This window comes from Acinonyx jubatus, chromosome D3 (genome assembly GCF_027475565.1).
Source record: "Acinonyx jubatus isolate Ajub_Pintada_27869175 chromosome D3, VMU_Ajub_asm_v1.0, whole genome shotgun sequence".
Taxonomy (NCBI): domain Eukaryota; kingdom Metazoa; phylum Chordata; class Mammalia; order Carnivora; family Felidae; genus Acinonyx; species Acinonyx jubatus.
Window position 1 is genome coordinate 6,940,255 of NC_069392.1, and position 17,723 is coordinate 6,957,977.

A 17,723-nucleotide genomic window follows, 5' to 3' on the forward strand; every position below is an offset into this window, starting at 1 on the left:
AGAGAGAGAGACAGACAGACAGACAGACAGACAGAGACACAGAATCCAAAGCAGGCTCCAAGCTCTAGCTGTCAGCCAGAGCCCAATGCAGGGCTGAAACCCATGAACCGTGAGATCATGACCTGAGCAGAAGTCAGATGCTTAACTGACTGAGCCACCCAGGTGCGCCCCCCCACACTTTTCTTTCAATAAGAAACATCATTATCCTTTTTTTTTTTTTTTTTTAATTTAAGAGTTTATTTATAAGGGCGCCTGGGTGGCTCAGTTGGTTAAGCATCTGACTCTTGATTTCGGCTCAGGTCATGATCTCACAGTTTGTGAGTTCAAGCCCCACATTGGGCTCTGCACTGACAGTGTTAAGCCTGCTTGATTCTCTCTCTCCTTCTCTCTCTGCCCCCACCTTACTCACTCTGTCTCAAAATAAATAAACTGTTTTTAAGTTTATTTATTTTCAGAGAAGAAGAGAGAAAAGTGGAGAAGGGACAGAGAGAGAGAGAGAGAGAGAGAGAGAGAGAGAGAGAGAGAGAGACAGAGAATCCCAAGCAGGCTCTGCACCACTAGTGTGAGGCTTGAACTCAAGAATCCCAAGATCATGACCTGAGCTGAACTTGGATGCTTAACTGACTGAGCCACCCAGGTGCCTCTAAATCATACTTTTCATTACATCTTTTTTTTTTCTCTCCATTATATCTTCATTTAAGATTACTTTGCCCCTATGTTGATCTGATTTAGAAGTTCAATTGCTCGTAACAATACTCCCAAACTTTCCTATCATGGGAATCATCTGGAACTCCTATTACGGATCAGAGTTTGGGGCTTGGCCCAGATCTGCTGAGTCAGAACCACCAGGAAGGTGCCCAAGAATCTTTATTTTTAATCAGGAGCCCCAGGTGATGTTCAACATGAGGCAAGTCTGGGAAACACTTAACCATGAATTTAAAAGGTGATAACCTAAGAGAATTTAATCTGGTTTTGGATTCACTTAGTTTGGAGATAAAAAAAAAACATCCACAGTCCATAGACTGCATGGAATAATCATCTTTATTACTGTGTTCTTGCAGTAAGGAGTACCAGTTTGTTAACCTAATAGTAAAAATACCACTAAAGTTTAAAGAGTTACCAGCAATATTCCAGAATGAGGCTTGTGTCCATATCTATATTCTCCACAAGAGCTTTAATGAGGTCTTTCTTGGTGAGAAAATGTTGCCTGAAAACCGGCTGGAAAGAAATCTAGAAATAAAAAGAGCAAAACAAAAACCCCAATAAAGTGAAAGGTATTAGAATAAGGACACCATGGTGATTTGCCTTTTTATTGTCCTTTTTTATAGAGAAACATTTTTCTAGACTCCTCTAACCCTTTTTTATCCCCCTACCCAACTTGACCATCATTCTGAGATTTCAGGTATATTTGGCTATGGGCCCCAAATCTCTTAATCAAGTTACCCTTCGGTTCTTCATCAATTAGTTGTTAGCAATAACCAGTCCCATTTCTACATTTGAACTAGGCTTCAAAACACATTTCCTTTCTGTAGTGATCACATTCCTGATAAGCCTATTTGCGAGTAACATAAAATGTTTTTTTTTTTTTAATTTTTATTTATTATTTTTGAGACAGAGAGAGACAGAGCATGAACGGGGGAGGGTCAGAGCGAGGGAGACACAGAATCTGAAATAGGCTCCAGGCTCTGAGCTGTCAGCACAGAGCCCGACGCTGGGCTCGAACTCACGGACCGCGAGATCACGACCTGAGCCGAAGTCGGCCGCTTAACCGACTGAGCCACCCAGGCGCTCCAAAATGTTTTAAAGACATAGCGTCAAGAACACAGTTCTGTTTGTATTTACAAAGTGAAAAATGACTTTTCCCTAGGAGTTCATAAACTTCAGTATACCTGTGTACACACTGATGTTATCTTTTTAATTTTTAAATTTAAGTTTACTTATTTTGAGAGAGAGTGAGCGAGAGAGAGAGCACACAAGCAGGGAGGGAGCAGAGACGGAGGGAGAGAATCTCAAGCATGCTCTGCACTGTCAGTGCAAAGCCTGATGAAGGGCTCGAACTAACAAACCATGAGATCATGACCTGAGCCAAAGTCAGATGCTTAACCGACTGAGCCACCCAGGCACCTTCACGTTGACTTATCTTCCACCAAACAGCAACAGAAAAGTATGAGGCTAAAGGCTAGGTCTGAAACAGCTTATATGTTAATTAATCCTAGATATAGTTCTATCAGTGGGAAAGCTAAGTAGAAAAAAAATGTCAAGCCTCAGGGGTGCATCTGGGTAGCTCAGTCAGTTAAGTGTCCAACTCTTGATTTCGGCTCCGGTCATGATCTCACGGTTCATGGTTCAAGTCCCACACCTTTCAGTGCAGAACCTGCTTGGCATTCTCTCTCCCTCTCTCTGTTTGGGATTCTCTCTCCTCTCTCTGTCCCTGCTCTGCTCTCTCGAGTGCGTTCTCTCTCAAAAATAAACATTAAAAAAAAGTCAAGGGCACCTGGGTGGCTCAGTCGGTTAAGTGTCCGACTTTGGCTCAGATCATAATTTCACAGTTCGTGAGTCTGAGCCCTGCATCGGGCTCTGTGCTGACAGCTCAGATCCTGGAGCCTGCTTTGGATTCTGTCTCCCTCTCTCTCATCCCCTCCACCACTCACATTCTGTCTCTCTCTCTCAAAAATAAACAGACGTTAAAAAAAAGTCAAGCCTCTTCTAAATTTTCTTAAAAATACAGAAAAGAGGAAATGAAGCAAATGGTCTTTATTTGTTTGAAAACACTAATGTGTATATTTAATATAACTAAAATTTATGAGTCTACAACATATATCCTCTCCCCAAAGAAGAAGACTTTAAGATTTCCTGGGGAAATCATCAGAATGGATCAAATTTGATGGTACTCACACCAAGAATACTCACACCAAGTTTGCCAAGACGAATACCCCACTGAGCATCAGTACTGAGTTCACGGAACTTAAGCTCTGTTTCTATTTCCTGATAGAGGCTGGCCAGCTGAGAGCCCACCAGAGATATTGCCTAAAAAATTAAAATAGAATTAAAATTCAATCACAATAGAATATGTTCTAACACCTTTTGGATGAAACCCAACAATAAAAATCATAACCTTTCTTTGTGATAACAGTGTGGAATATTACATATTGCTTCATACACACAGTCATTATTGATATAATAGGTCATTCAGCTTTTATTATGATGCCATAAATGTAGTCTGGCTTTCCTTCAAAGAAAAGGCCAAATTTTGGTTATCCTGAAAATAAAATCCCCACAAAAGGCAAATTTTAAAACAAACATCAAAGAGAAATTCTGCATCTGCTAACCTTGTCCAACAAAAAAGACCTGGCTCGTGGGTCTAAGGTTTCAAATACACTTCAGATAGAGTAAATGTAAGAAGTGAAGGTCTATGGCGACATACAGATTTAAGAAATAAAAAATACCCTAATTCTTTGGGTTGAGCAGTGCTTATGACCTGCATATACACTCACTGGTGTGTCAGTAGTCAAGGAAAAGCTGTTAGAAAACAAGAGAGTTGGCTCCACATTTCTTCTGCTAAATCATTAAGTGGCAAAGCCAACTTCATTTTTCCCCTTAAGTCTCTTCATACTTTAAGAAATGAAGCTGTGCTTGCTCAGGCCATACCAAAATTTTGTCGTAGTTCTGCCACGCTTTATCTATGAGCTTCCAGAGATTTTCAAACACTTCTTTTTGGGGTAACAGAGTGCAGTAACCCAATGCCAAGTCAAGATCCACCAGGCGACAATTAAATACCTATTGGAAGAAAGCATCAAGAGAACATTCTTTACAATCAAAATAGAATTTGGTCTCTGAATGCTTATTTGTTACCAAATTTAATTATAACCCCTAAGAAAGAATAAGTGTTTCGTGAAAAGTGATGTAGAGTAACTTGGTTCCAACTTGTCTGCTTAGTTTTAACATCCTTTATCATTACCATAAACTTAAGGAAACAACTTGGACAGGTTGTATATAGCACAGAACCCTTACCTTCTTCTCCCTGACAATCTCATCACTTCTCTTTAAGCCCCAATATGCCCTCCCCATCCTCATTCTTATCCTGAGATATCAGAAGCAACTAGAAGAGAGAAAAGGAAAAAAAAGAGAGAGAGAGAGAGAGAGAGAGAGGGAGAGAAAGCAGCTTACCAAGAACGGATACTCACTTTGTGCAACAGTGTTGTAGCGTTTCCCCTGATAAATTTAACAGCTTTCTCTTTCAGTTCCATAACAACATGCCTTGATTTAACTAATGTGGCCTCTCCAAACAACTTTTAGAAAAGAACAAAAGAATTGTTAGGTCTACTTCTATCTATGTGTCATTTTGAAAACTCTTCTTAAATATTAAGGAACTTGGAAAATTCATCATTATACGCAAAATGTGCTGGCATTTAATCTATGATGACAGAATGCTGCAGCTAAGGGGGGAACTGACTGGGAAGGCACAAAAAGGAACCTTTTCAAATATTCTATACCTTGATTGTGCTGTTGGTGACATGGTGAATACACTGTTGACAGACTTAAAATGTGCAATTTTGAAAGCAATACTTTACTTAAAGTTAATTTTGGGGCACCTGGGTGGCTTAGTTGGTTAAGCATCTAACTCTTAAATTCGGCTCAGATCAGGGTCATGGGATTGAGCTCCACATCAGGTTCCGTGCTGAATGCGGAGCCTGCTTAAGATTCTTTCTCTCTCTCTCTCTCTGTCCCTCCGTCCACACTTGCACACTCCCTCTCTTTCAAAAAAAAATGTATATATATATATAAAAAGATAAAGTTAATTTCGTAAAAAATTGTTATTTAACAAATATAAACAGAATAGTAGAAGTGATGCAATTCTCTCTGTGATTAGTTTCATAAGCAAGTTATCAACAGGTACTTTGTCTTCTAGAATCTTTTCAATGATGCTGTCAGGTAATAATTATAATAATTTAGGCTACAGTAATACAAACAACAGATAGAGTTTTGACCTAATGTGTTCACTGGGTTGGGAGTAAAAAGACATATCACTGCAACTTAAAACCTCAACTGAATGATTTCACCTCCCTCAGTCTGCTTCCTCATTTGCAAAATGGAGACTCTCAGGGCTGTTGTCAAGACTGAATATGAAAAGTATGCAAGTACCTTGAACCACACCCGAATCTCAGATGCTCAACACATGTTTCCTAAATCTGACAAATTATCAATTTCCTTGTTCCAGAGCCAAATGAGAAAATGTGGACTCCAAATCCGTTTGTTTGGTGGTGTATTTGTGTCTATATTCCTCCAAAGTGAAAGCATTTGTTCTCAGAACTATACCTTTCCACTCAGACTGGCATCCATGAAGCTTGATACAGAGTGCTGAAGACAGGTACCAAATGAACCAATGACAAATCTTAGGGCCAGTTCCCACTGGCTAGATTCTTGCAGGTTCTGGAGCAATGCCGAGATGGAATTTATAATAGGTAAAATGAGGTTGTCTCCTGTGAAATGATAAAAGTACTTCATTTCAGTAAAAGTATTTTAATATTTAGATTTTTCAAAGAAATAAAGATCATAATTATTGAAAAACTGTTTTCAGGGACAGCCAATGTTTTCAATGTAGATAACTATCATAAAATTGGTTCTTAAAGCTAGTAAATGAGAGAATTAACACGGACTTTATTTAAACCAGAAAATAACTAAGTTTGATGATAACTGATCTATTTTGAGATGCTTAAGTCATTAGCTGGAAAAAAAACAAAAAACAAAAAACCACTTCTCCATGGGGAAAACCAAAATTTATGAACAGATTCGTAAGTTAATGTTACAAGCCAATGACAGTCTCTTGACCTTCTGGAAGAGTAACACTGTAATAGTCATAATTAAGTACATCAAGAACATTAAGTCAGACTTATATTCAAGATTTCAAGGAATTTCCGTTTTTCTGTTATTTATAAAATTGTAATACAATAATGTATATTTCTGATGTCAAGTACCTTCATTAATAGAACGGTATGGTAAACTTGTAGAATCCAAGGGATGTCTCTTGCTTTCTACAAAAAAGAGTGAAATATGTTAACAGTAAATAAAACAACTTGCTTGTAGACCACATATTCCAAGAAATATTTAAATATTATGCTATTAACAAATAATGTTCTAAAATAATCTGCTACTTAAAAAAAAAAAAAAAGCACTTAAGTATATACAGAAAAATACATACGTTAAATGTACAACTTGATGAAGTGAATACATTCACATCCCAGAACCCAAACCAAGAAATAGAACCTTACCAGTACCCAAAACTCTCTCTTCCCCCTTTCCAGTCATTATCCACCCTCAAGAGTAACCATTCCCCTGACTTCGGACAGCACGGCTTCTTTATAGCCTGTCCTTGCACTTTACGTGAATGAAATCATACAGTATGACGTGTTCTTTTGTATTTGGCTTCTTTTGGTCAGCATTGTGCCTGCGAGATTCACCATATTCCCATGTGCAGTCCTAGTTCCAAACCTCCACCCTTTAAAACTTGCATAAAGCAGAAATACATAGAAAATAACAACACAAGTGACATTTACCAGCCAGAGGCAGAAGTGACGCAATCAATTCATAAATAACAGGCAGCACCATCTGTGACTCCAGAACTATCCCATCTTCACTGAAGAAGTCACTGTAAGACCACTCTTCATATGGATCTTTTTGAGTTCCAAAGGAAGTCTAAATACCAAATCACAGAAAAGACCCAAGTAAATACACTCCAAAACACAAATACCATCTTCACTAAGCAGAACCCAGAATCAGATGTACTAGAGCCAAATGCAGTTTGGATGGTCAAATACAACTGTGTAGTCTGCTTCCTCTGGGTAGTCTGTGGCTTATGATAATGCCATTTTAAATTAAACCGTTACTCTAAGATAAGGACAATGTCCAGAGATGCCTTTTTTGAGGCCCAACATTTCAAAAGATAGGGCAACTTAAAGCCAATAAATGTCACTGAAAAAGAGGTTTTATGCCCTTGAGTTTTCCGGTCTAGAATAAGACAACACAAGAGGTAGGGGCACCTGGGTGGCTCAGACAGTTAAGTGTCTAACTTCAGCTCAGGTCACGATCTCATGGTCCATGAGTTTGAGCCTTGCGTCTTGCTCTATGCTGACAGCTCAGAGCCTGGAGCCTGCTTCGGATTCTGTGTCTCCCCCCTCTCTCTGCCCCTACCCTGCTCTCTCTCTCTCAAAAATAAACATTAAAAAAATAAAAAAAATAAATTTAAAAAACCCACAAGAGGTAGATTTGATATTTTTATAAACTATACAAGTGATTTAAAAGTGGTTCATAATGGGCGGGCAGGGATTTGGTTTAAGAAAAAGAAATTTAAAGGCAATTTACTTTCATTAGAATTCCACAGTCATCCATTTGGCACTGTCTGGAAAGCTCTACTGCTGTTAATGTATATTTACATAGTTCTAAAGCATCTAGCAAAAAATCTGAAAGAAAATGGAGAAAAATCATTACACTAATATTCCATGTGTTTGGAATAATGAAAACAATCTTTTAATAATTACCATTCAAATTCTAAAGAAGGCCACAAGATAGAACGGTTTCCACACAGCTTTGACTACCCTAAATAATGCAGTTTAAATTTTTACATAAGCTTGGCTGAGATGTAACCTCGTATGTGCAGAGGCAAGGAACTTCACAATCCCATCAAAGTGATTATTATCAACAGTTGGAAATGACATTGTTAATATCTGTAAATATTTTGAAACAATATTCCCCATGGAGAATCAATTATGACTGGCTCTTTGTAAAATGGAGAGAACGATCTTTTGTCTTTATGGCAATTGTGAAGAGATAGCACACGTGGGAGATCCGTGTGAAATGAGACACAGAACACAAAACTATATTATACACCCTGTCACCTGGGCTGCAGATGGTGGCAGCTTGGCAAGCTAGAGCATGTATTTCAGAAGGAAGATTGAGGCCCACGGGTGTTGCCATTGGAATGTCATTAGCCAACATGTGACAAAGCTTCTGACACGTCAAAAACAGCAACTTCCCAGTGTCGGCATTGCGGTGATACTTAAACAAGTCTCTGGAAAAAAGGAAGTGTCAAAAGTGAGAATACTCGGAGCAAAAGCAAATGCATTTGCCTTTCTTGGATTAATATATGAACACTACCTCTTTAAAAAGGGGCGCCTAGCTGGCTCAGTTACATGTCTGACTGTGGCTCAAGTCATGATCTCGTGGCTCATGAGTTCGAGCCCCGCATTGGGCTGTGTGATAACAGCTCAGAGCCTTGAGCCTGCTTCAGATTGTGTGTGTCTCTCTCTCTGCCCCCGACTCACGCTCTGTGTCTCTTTCTCAAAAATAAACATACATTGGGGTGGCTGGATGGCTCAGTCGGTTAAGGGTCTGACTCTTGGTTTCAGCTTAGGTCATGATCTCACGGTTGGTGGGTTCGAGCCCTGCATCGGACTCTGTGTTGACAGTGTGGAGCCTGCTTAGGATTCTCTCCTTCCCTCTCTTTCTCTGCCCCTCCGCTGTTAGTGCTCTCTCTTGCTCTCAAAGTAAATAAACTTAAAAAATAATGAAAATAAACACTAAAAAATAAAATCTCTTTAAAAATGTTTTTATGCCATCTAATGTGCTTTGTCTTTTAACTTATTTGAGGTATTATTAACTGTCAGAGGGCAAGGCAACCTAAATTCCATGGTTAGGTTACCTAACGACTCACATCATGTGAGTTACCTGCCTGCTATGCTACCATTTTGTGACCTAAACTAGGCTCTGAGGGCGAGAAACCAAGAATGATATCCATGCAAATGAAAAGGTCACTGGCCTAACCCTATTACCAAAGAAGTCAAGGAAGCATGTGTTCCTTTCAGACAAGCTATGTGTGCACGGGGCCGGGGCTCACCTGCATCTTCTCAGCGCTGCTTCCAGGTTCCCATGGTTTAGGGCTCTCAAGGTCAGCTCGGCCTCCCGCTCTTGTGTGGACACGTGCAGGGCCAGCGCCTGTCTGTGCAGCTTGGACTTGGTGCTCGGGCTCTTGTCCTCAGCAGCTGGAGGCTCTGCAGAGCTCTGGGATTTGTGTTTGGTCTCTGTGACTTCGTGAGCTCTGATGTACTGTTCACGGAGCTCTGAGACCAGGGCACTGTTGCTGTAATCTCCAAAGGACAGGAAGACCTCGAAGTTCTCCTAGGAAGGCAAACAGGACAGCGTGCCACATCTGCTCACTTCATCTGTTGTTAAAAACCACTGGCGAGTCTCAAATCTCTCCTTATTCTCCCTCAAAGACAACTCCCGTGTTAATTAAGAATTTAAGACTTCATATTTCAAGTTATGAAAATAATACTATAATAAGTTTGAAAAATAGGAAAAACCATTTTAACCCAAGGATTTTTTCTTTTCCTTTTTTTTTCAATGTTTATTTTTAAGAGAGAGAGAGAGAGAGCGAGAGAGAGTGAGCGAGAGCAAGGGAGGGGCAGAGAGGGAGACAGATAATCCAAAGCGGGCTGCACATTGACAGCAGACAGCCTGATGCGGGGCTTGAACTCATAAACTGCAAGATCACGACCTGAGCCGAAGTCAGACGCTTTAACCAACTGAGTCACCAAGGTGCCCCTTAACCCAGGATTTTCTAAATGTCAGCACTATTGACACCATTTCTTGGTGTCAGATCATTCTTTATTGTGGGGGAATCCTTGAATAGCAAAAGTGACAGAATTAAGTATTAGGTTTGGGTGACTGAAGAAACCAGCTTTGCTCTTTTTTGTAATAATTCCTTTTGCCTGCTAACTCCAGACTTAGAATTTATTTTTCTTACTCGATTAAAAAAAAATCCCACTGAGGCCCAGGGAAGGATACCAAGAGGCAGTGAGATCACCTTCTTCTCCCCCTCTTCTTCTGGCTCTCCTCCCTCCCCTCCTCCTCTTCTCCTTTTCTTTCCCCTTCTTCTATTTTTTTTTAAGTAATCTCTACACTTAACATAGGGCTCAAACTCACGATCCCAAGATCAAGTCACGTGCTCTTCTAACTGAACCAGTCAGGTGCCCCCTAGACCTTCTGTTTTGATGCGGTACTCTACAGCAAGGTTTCTCAATCTTGCCAGATCCTTTGTTGTGAGGGCTGTCCTGTGCACTGTGGCAGCATCCCTGGCCTCTACCTGCTAGATGCCACTAGCACCCTCCTTCTACCACTTGTGACAATCAAAAACTATCAAAATTCCCTTCTCAGTGCCAAGTACTCCCTGGGAGCAAACACACCTGAGCTGAGAACTGGTTATCCTAATAAGCAGTAACCATTTTCTTGGTATTTCTTTTCAGTTTTCTTCACCAGCATTTTGTGGCTACATGGGTAATTTCATATGTTACCTTCTCCAGTTAACACTATGGCATTTCTCCTTTCTCCTGTCATTACACAGACTTCACAAATACTATTTTGGATGCCTGCATAACTTAATCTATGGTACAGTTATTTATAAAATGTAAAATTTTGAAACGGAGGCCTTTCCCCCCAAAATATTAGTTATCTTTCCCAAAGGGGATGCATCATGTAGAAATACTTATTTATAAAAATAAACAGAATGTTTACTACAGATACGTTGTGGAAGACTTTATTCATTATATGTCACAATTCCCTCTTTATTAGGAACCACAGAAATGTTTATGCTTATATAACCACAGACTATCTCTAGAAAAATACGCAAGAAACTGGCAACAGCAGTTGCATCTAATGTGGGAAACTGGATAGCTGGAATATCAGGATAGGAGGAAGACTTGGTTTTCACTATATATTCTTTCAAACTTTTTTTTTTTTGTCAAAGAGTTAATTCCTTATTGTTTACAACATGCAGTACAGAATTTTAGTAAGTTTATTTTTTATTGTGGTAAAATATACATAAAATTCACCATTTTAACCATTTTTAAAGCCTTTTGAATCATGTAGCATCCATGTAGAATCTAGTCAAAGATAAATATACAAGTGATTAAACCACGAAGTTTCTCTTTTCAATGTGCATCTTTTTCCTAAGGAATGTAGCTTCTGTGTGTAGTCAATATAGCTCATGATTTTTCAAGAAGATATATATATGTTTTTAATGTTTTATTTTTGAAAAAACACAAGCTGGGGAGGGGCAGAGAACCCAAGGTGGGGCTTGAACTCACAAACTGTGACATCATGACCTGAGCAAAAATCGAACGTTTAATCGACTGAGTCACCCAGGTGCCCCCAAGGATATATATTTTTTATTTTCAGTAATCTTATTTTAACTATTTATTGCTGCTGAGGCAGTGCTAAGTAGAATAAGCAAGGGTACTGAGGTCAGACAGATAGGGTCCGAGTAGTGGGTTCAGGTGATGAGCTCACCATGTTCACTGCAGCATTACTCACAATAGCCAAAAAGAAAAAACAACTTAAGTGTCTATCAACAGAGGAATAAACAAAATGTGGTCCACTCCTACAATGGAACATGAGTCAGGTGTTAAAGGAATGAAGCACTGACACCTGATACATGGAGGAACTTTGAAAACATGCTGAGAGAAGCCAGACACAATGAGATAAATATTGTAGGATTCCACTTATAAGAAATCTATAGAAAGGCAAATTCAGAGAAAGTAGATCAAAGGTTTCCAGGGGTTGGAGGGAGAGGGGAATGGGGGGTTACTGCTTAATGGGTAAAAATGGGTAAAATGGATAAAAAGTTTCTGCTTGAGGTGACGAAAAGTAGATGGTGGTGAAGGTCACAACATTGTAAGTGTAATTAATGCCAATGAACTATATATTGAAAAATGGGTAAAATGGCAAATTTTACATTGTTACCACAATTATGAAAAATTATTAATATACCAAAAGCACTGAATTATACACTTTAAATACATGAACAGTATGGTATGTGAATTACATCTCCATAAAATTGTTTTTTCCTTTTATTTTTAAATTTTTATTTATTTATTTTTGACAGAGAAAACGCATATGTTTGTGAGGGTAGAGTAGAGAGGGAGGGAGAGAGTCCTAAGCAGGCTCCCTGCTGTCAGTGAAGAGCCTGGGGCTCAATCTCACGAGATCTCAAACTGTGTGACCAATGTCACAAGCTGTGACGGTGAGACCATGACCTGAGCCAAAATCAAGAGTCCGATGCTTAACCGACTGAGCCACCCAGGCACCCCAGGTTGTTTTACAAATGAGAGAAAAAAAGGAAAACCAGTACGCTGTAATTAAAATTCCAGAAGGCTTGGGGCACCTGGGTGGCTCAGTTGGTTGAGCATCCAACTTGGGATCAGGTCATAATCTCATGGTTTGTGGGTTTGAGCCCCACATCGGGCTCCCTGCTATCAGTGCAGAGCCAGCTTCAGATCCCCGTCCCCTTCTCTTTCTGCCTCTCCCTCACTTGCACTTTCTCTCTCAAAAATAAATGAACATTAAAAAAAAATAACAAAATAAAATTATTGAAGACCAGTACAGAAAGTTTGAAGGATGGACTGATCATCCATGTCAAATGCAGCGATAAGTAACATAATCAGTAAAGTAATAATGTTCAACATAACTTAACATCTTTACCTGTAAGCTAGCAACAGCTTTAAATAGTTTCAGGATTTCTTCACATTCATCCTTCTTCTGCAGATTGTCTGTAATTAAATTTTTTTAAGTTACAGTAGACATCCAAATTCCCCTATTATTAGATTTTTTTTTTTTTAAGTAGGCTCCATGCCCAATGTGGGGCTTGAACTCAAGACCCTGAGATCAAAAGTCACATGCTCCACCGACTGAGATAGCCAGGTGCTCCTTATCAGGGTTTTTTTAAAGCTAATATTTTAATTGGCTATGGGTCTTTTATCTCAAGTCTTCAGTAGTTCTTTTCAGAAGCTGAAGTAAGAAAATTTAAGTACAAAAAATCTATTCTTTCTGAAGATAGAAAAGAGAAGCTTATGGGTTACAAGAGAAATGGCAGTTATTCCGAAATAAATTTTAGCTTTTTCCCCCCAAGAGTTACTTTGTTAATGTTTTACTTAAGTTCAAGTTTAAACAGGTTTTTGCCTGACCATGACCAAACGATAAGTGAGAAATCTGAGCAGTAAGTGCAAGGCACCAAAGAAATCCAATCTAGCCTCAAAGAGCTTACTGAAGCATATAAACAAATGGTCAGGTGATTTTAGAGGTTTCTGTCTTTACACTACTAATCAAAAGAATAAAGGAAGGAAGACTTTTCATGAGGAAAAATGGGTGGGGTCAATGAAGACAAAGCAAGAAAAAACAAGGATAAGGACGAGGGCTGTCACTGATGCTCCTTTCTGGAAAGGGCAAGCTTAGGAACAAAACCAAGATGAAGGCACAAAGGTAGAATGTACCTTTCTGGATGTCACATAGTATTTTAAGAATGTCTACGGATGTCTTCGCTACAGACATTCTCCAGGCCTTGTCCTTAAAAGGAAAATAGAAAATAAAACATATTTCTTTTATTTGTACTTTTTATTCACTCTTTTATTCAATACTAGTGAAGTACACATACAAACAAATACTCAAAAGCCATGAAATCAGAAAAAAAAAACCAGTAAAATGGCTGAAAAAAAATGAGAGGTCAGTCATCACAGGGAGTCAAGCCACTGAGAAATGGATAATTGAATCGCATAGAATGTAAACATGAAAAAAACACTGGTATGAACGCTTGGATATATGATTTAGAAATACCATAGAGCAGGCAAATCCCCAAATCACACCTTTCAGCTACACTATTTTTTTTACATATGTAATGTTTTTTTTTTTTATTTTTGAGAGAGAGAGAGAGACAGCCACTCAGGCACCCCTCAGCTACACTGTAATTAATCGTCACTCGGGTTTTATTTTTTTAAATAGTTTTTATTTGACAAAACATTCGGAAAAGCTCTCTGGAAAAGTTAAAAGAACTTAAGTTGTTTAACCCCAGAGAATGGAAGTCTAAGGAATAATCATTATCTTCAAGACTGAAAAAGATTTGAGGTACCTGGGTGGCTCAGTTGGTTGAACGTCTGACTTCGGCTCAGGCTATGATCTCACAGTTTGTGAGTTCAAGCCCCACGTTGGTCGGGCTCTGTGCTGACAGCTCGGAGCCTGGAGCCAGCTTCAGATTGTGTCTCCCTCTCTCTCTGCCCCTCCCCAACTAGCACTCTCTCTCTCAAGAAAATAAACATTAAAAAAAAGGACTGAAAAAGATGAAAACAAACAAAAAGACAAGAAAAATCAAAGGAGGAAAAGCTTTAATTGAAGACATGATGTATGTGAAATGCTTAGCAAGTGCAAGGTCCACACAAAGTACTCAAGTATTTCCACTCTGGGGTGCAGTCCGAGCTGGTGGTTAAGAACACAGACTGTGGTATCAGACGGTTTGAGGTGAGGTTCTGCCACTTTCTAATAACGCCAGGAAAGTCACTCATCTTAAAATGTTAGTTTCTGAACTTAATCTATAAGGAGCTGACAACAGAACCCATCTCAGAATGTTGTTGTGAAGAGGAAAGTGGACAATTCATTTAACCTATTTAACCTAAGCCCCCAGCATTATAACAGTATAACAAATATTAGATACCAAAATAACCAAACTTACTTCCCTAAAGGTAAAAAATTACTAAAGTGGACTGCTGACACAGGATGGGGGATAAACGGTAAAAAAACCCTCAACTGTCCTGAAAATATTAGGTATTTGGTTCCTCATCTCTCTCAAGAAGTGAAGTGGCTCTTTTAAAATTGTTCCTAAGTTCAACATTCTAAGATTATTGAGATTTACATGGGTTCTGTGGCTGACATTATTTGATAGTAATGACTACGTCCTATACAACACAAAATACTTTATATTGCATGGCTTTATGGAAAACCCTTTTGTGTACAACAACTGGTTCAATTAATCCTGGTTTGTAGATCCTTGATTATTCAGTGTGGGCTCAAGCCACTGCTCCAAGGCAGCCATATGTGGTTCTTTTCTATGTAGTGAATTTACACAGGGATTTTTACATTAGAACATTGTAGCAATGAGAAGAGCAGATATTCATATTTTGCTTATCCATCTTTTCTATCCTGTTGATTAATATCCATAAATACTGGATTTATCTATATTTTATTTAGTGAAAATCTCACCTCTTTAGAATCATCTGGTTCTTCTTGTAATGCCAGTCGTGCCCATACGATTACCCGTTCTGCAGTTTTCTCTGCTTGAGCAGGAGGCAAAGACCTCAACAGAAGCACACAGTCTTCACCCTTTAACAGTGTTTGAAAGGAAGAAAAGTGTAAAGGACAGTTTGGAAAGTTTGGACTTACCTCTTCCTTTTCTACTTAAAGGTGAAAAGACGTCATTTAAAAAAATAGAATATAGTCTGATGTTTTAAAAAATTTGCTAATTCTGGTTTTGACAACAGCAAACAAAAAGATAAAATTAAAATACAAACCTTTGTATGTTGTGACTCTTAAGTAGGCTCATGGTTATCGAATTATATCAAAATAAAGACACTTAAAATAAAAAAAAAAAAAAGAACATCCTACTCTGGAATCAAAGGGTCCTACAGCGTATATAAAACATGAGTCTATGTTTCATAACAACCAAATAGTATGAAAGCCCAAGAGCCAGTCACTAAACACTTTTTAAAGAACCTACAGTTATGAAAAATGCGGCCAATCTAACATCCAATATTTTCATCTTGGTGTAACTTTCGTTTGTGCTAATCTAGTCAGATAATTTGATTGATATGAGCTTTTACAGATTGAGTTGACAAAGAAATCTAAGAAAGGATAATATAAAACTCATACCTGTTCTCTATCCATCAGGTCAATAATCTTTAGACTATAAATTTCATCATCAGGTAACATATATGCTTGGGCCACCTTCAAAGCATCTTCTAAAGAAGATGGAACATCTTGTTTGAGAATATATCTGACCACCCTCTGAAACAGAGACAATATACAATATATACTTTCTTCGTCATGAAATCTCAGAGAACCCAGAAATCCTTTGTTCATAAGGGCAAAGTACTCATCAAATTAAAATCAAGCAGCAAAAAACAAAGCTGTGTGAAAAATTAAAACATGATTTATATTCTGAATTTTATGACAGTCCCGTCTACCTTCTTCCCCATCGCCCAGCTTTATTGGGGTATATGTGACAAATAAACGTTGCGTATACTTCAGGTGTACAACTTGATGATCTAATACACTCCTTTTGAAAAGGTCTTCTTTTATTTTTTTTAAGTAATTTCTACACATAACATGAGGTTCAAACTTACAACCCTTAGGTCAAGAGTCACATGCTCCACTGACTCAGCCAGCCAGATACCCCTGAAGATCCTACTCACATTCTGTCTAACGAAAGGAAAGTAGTGAGGAACCTAGCCCTATGAGCTTTTAAGAATATAAAGTCCTCGTTACATTTTCCAAGTTGCTTTCAACATGGAACAGAGGAGTTAAAAGACTCTTCAACTATTGTACTTACCATGATTTCCTTGTTTAAGAGATTCACCTCCCTTATTCCATAACCTCGTAAAAGTTTTTTCATCTCCATTAGTTTATAACTTTCCTGCAATAACTTGACCCTAAAAGGAAATTGTTGATATTAACATGGATTGTATTTTTTTAATGAAATAATAAGGGACACAGTAAAGGAAAGAAAACCATAAATAGATGTCAAGTGAAAACATGAGGTTTATCCAACACCAAAACAACTATTTGGGAGACTGTCATCTTACTTGGGATGGTCCATCTCTAAATGCTGTCTCACCAGCTGCTCCACAGCCACGCTCCAGGGAACCACCGCAGCGTACATGATCTTAAGCACAGCATCAAATATGAGCTACAAAGATACACACACACCAATCATGAAGAGGCCTCAGATTTATGTCTCATGCAAATTAATGACACTGTCTAATCTACAGTAGATGTCTTATATCCACTGTGCGGTACTCTGAGAATATGCCCTCTGATTGCAAAAATACATATTTCTTCCAGTTTTCGCACATAAAGTACAATTTTATTATTTAGAAAAACTCAGAAAAATATTTTCTCTGCTGAAAGTTAAATCATATACCTCTATTCCTACAGACTCTAGTTTCTGTTTAAAAATATTTTTCAGGATTTTATTCATATTTTTATGATGGTGTCCAGTAACAGTGAGAAGTCAAAATAAAAAATGTTTCAAAAAAAAAAGTTTCCATGTTTGTATTATCATAGAAAAGCCTAGAAATATATGCATCCCATCATCCACGATAGTTCTTCTAAGAATGGGATGAGAAAGTTTTTACTTTTTATAATTAAAGAAAATGGAATTTGGGGGGGTTTTTTTCTTTTTTTTTTAAATTCTTTTTCCAAACCTCACAAATTCTCCTTAGCAAATATTGTGTTGCAGGGCACCTGGGTGGCTCAGTTGGTTAAGTGTCCAACTTCGGCTCAGGTCATGATCTCATGGTTTGTGAGTTTGAGCCCTGCATTGGGCTCTATGCTGACAGCTCAGAGCCTGGAACCTGCTTCGGATTCTGTCTTCCTCTCTCTACCCCTCCCCCACTCATGCTCTGTCTTTGTCTCTCAAAAATAAATACACATTAAAGAAAAAAATTTTTTATTTTTATTTATTTATTTATTTTTTAATTTTTTTTTTTTTAACATTGATTTATTTTTGAGACAGAGAGAGACAGAGCATGAACGGGGGAGGGTCAGAGAGAGGGAGACACAGAATCTGAAACAGGCTCCAGGCTCTGAGCTGTCAGCACAGAGCCCGACGCGGGCCTCGAACTCACGGACCG

At 38.5% G+C, this 17,723-nt stretch overlaps 1 protein-coding gene across 4 annotated transcripts in view; it reads right to left on the reverse strand.

Annotated features, from left to right (window-relative positions):
* KNTC1 (kinetochore associated 1) overlaps nt 1–17,723 on the reverse strand; it is a 72,794-nt gene that overhangs the window by 25,446 nt on the left and 29,625 nt on the right. For all 4 annotated transcript variants that reach the window (XM_027044315.2, XM_053206774.1, XM_015063798.3 and 1 more), the window contains exons 28-43: nt 16,674–16,777; nt 16,421–16,520; nt 15,742–15,876; nt 15,076–15,195; nt 13,320–13,392; nt 12,532–12,599; nt 8,891–9,171; nt 7,893–8,065; nt 7,360–7,457; nt 6,555–6,693; nt 5,976–6,032; nt 5,317–5,480; nt 4,185–4,289; nt 3,649–3,777; nt 2,911–3,027; nt 1,121–1,230 (exon numbers count right to left, since the gene is read on the reverse strand). In XM_027044315.2, coding sequence (XP_026900116.1) covers nt 1,121–1,230; nt 2,911–3,027; nt 3,649–3,777; nt 4,185–4,289; nt 5,317–5,480; nt 5,976–6,032; nt 6,555–6,693; nt 7,360–7,457; nt 7,893–8,065; nt 8,891–9,171; nt 12,532–12,599; nt 13,320–13,392; nt 15,076–15,195; nt 15,742–15,876; nt 16,421–16,520; nt 16,674–16,777 — 1,973 coding nt within the window. The remainder of the gene's footprint in view (nt 1–1,120; nt 1,231–2,910; nt 3,028–3,648; nt 3,778–4,184; nt 4,290–5,316; nt 5,481–5,975; nt 6,033–6,554; nt 6,694–7,359; nt 7,458–7,892; nt 8,066–8,890; nt 9,172–12,531; nt 12,600–13,319; nt 13,393–15,075; nt 15,196–15,741; nt 15,877–16,420; nt 16,521–16,673; nt 16,778–17,723) is intronic.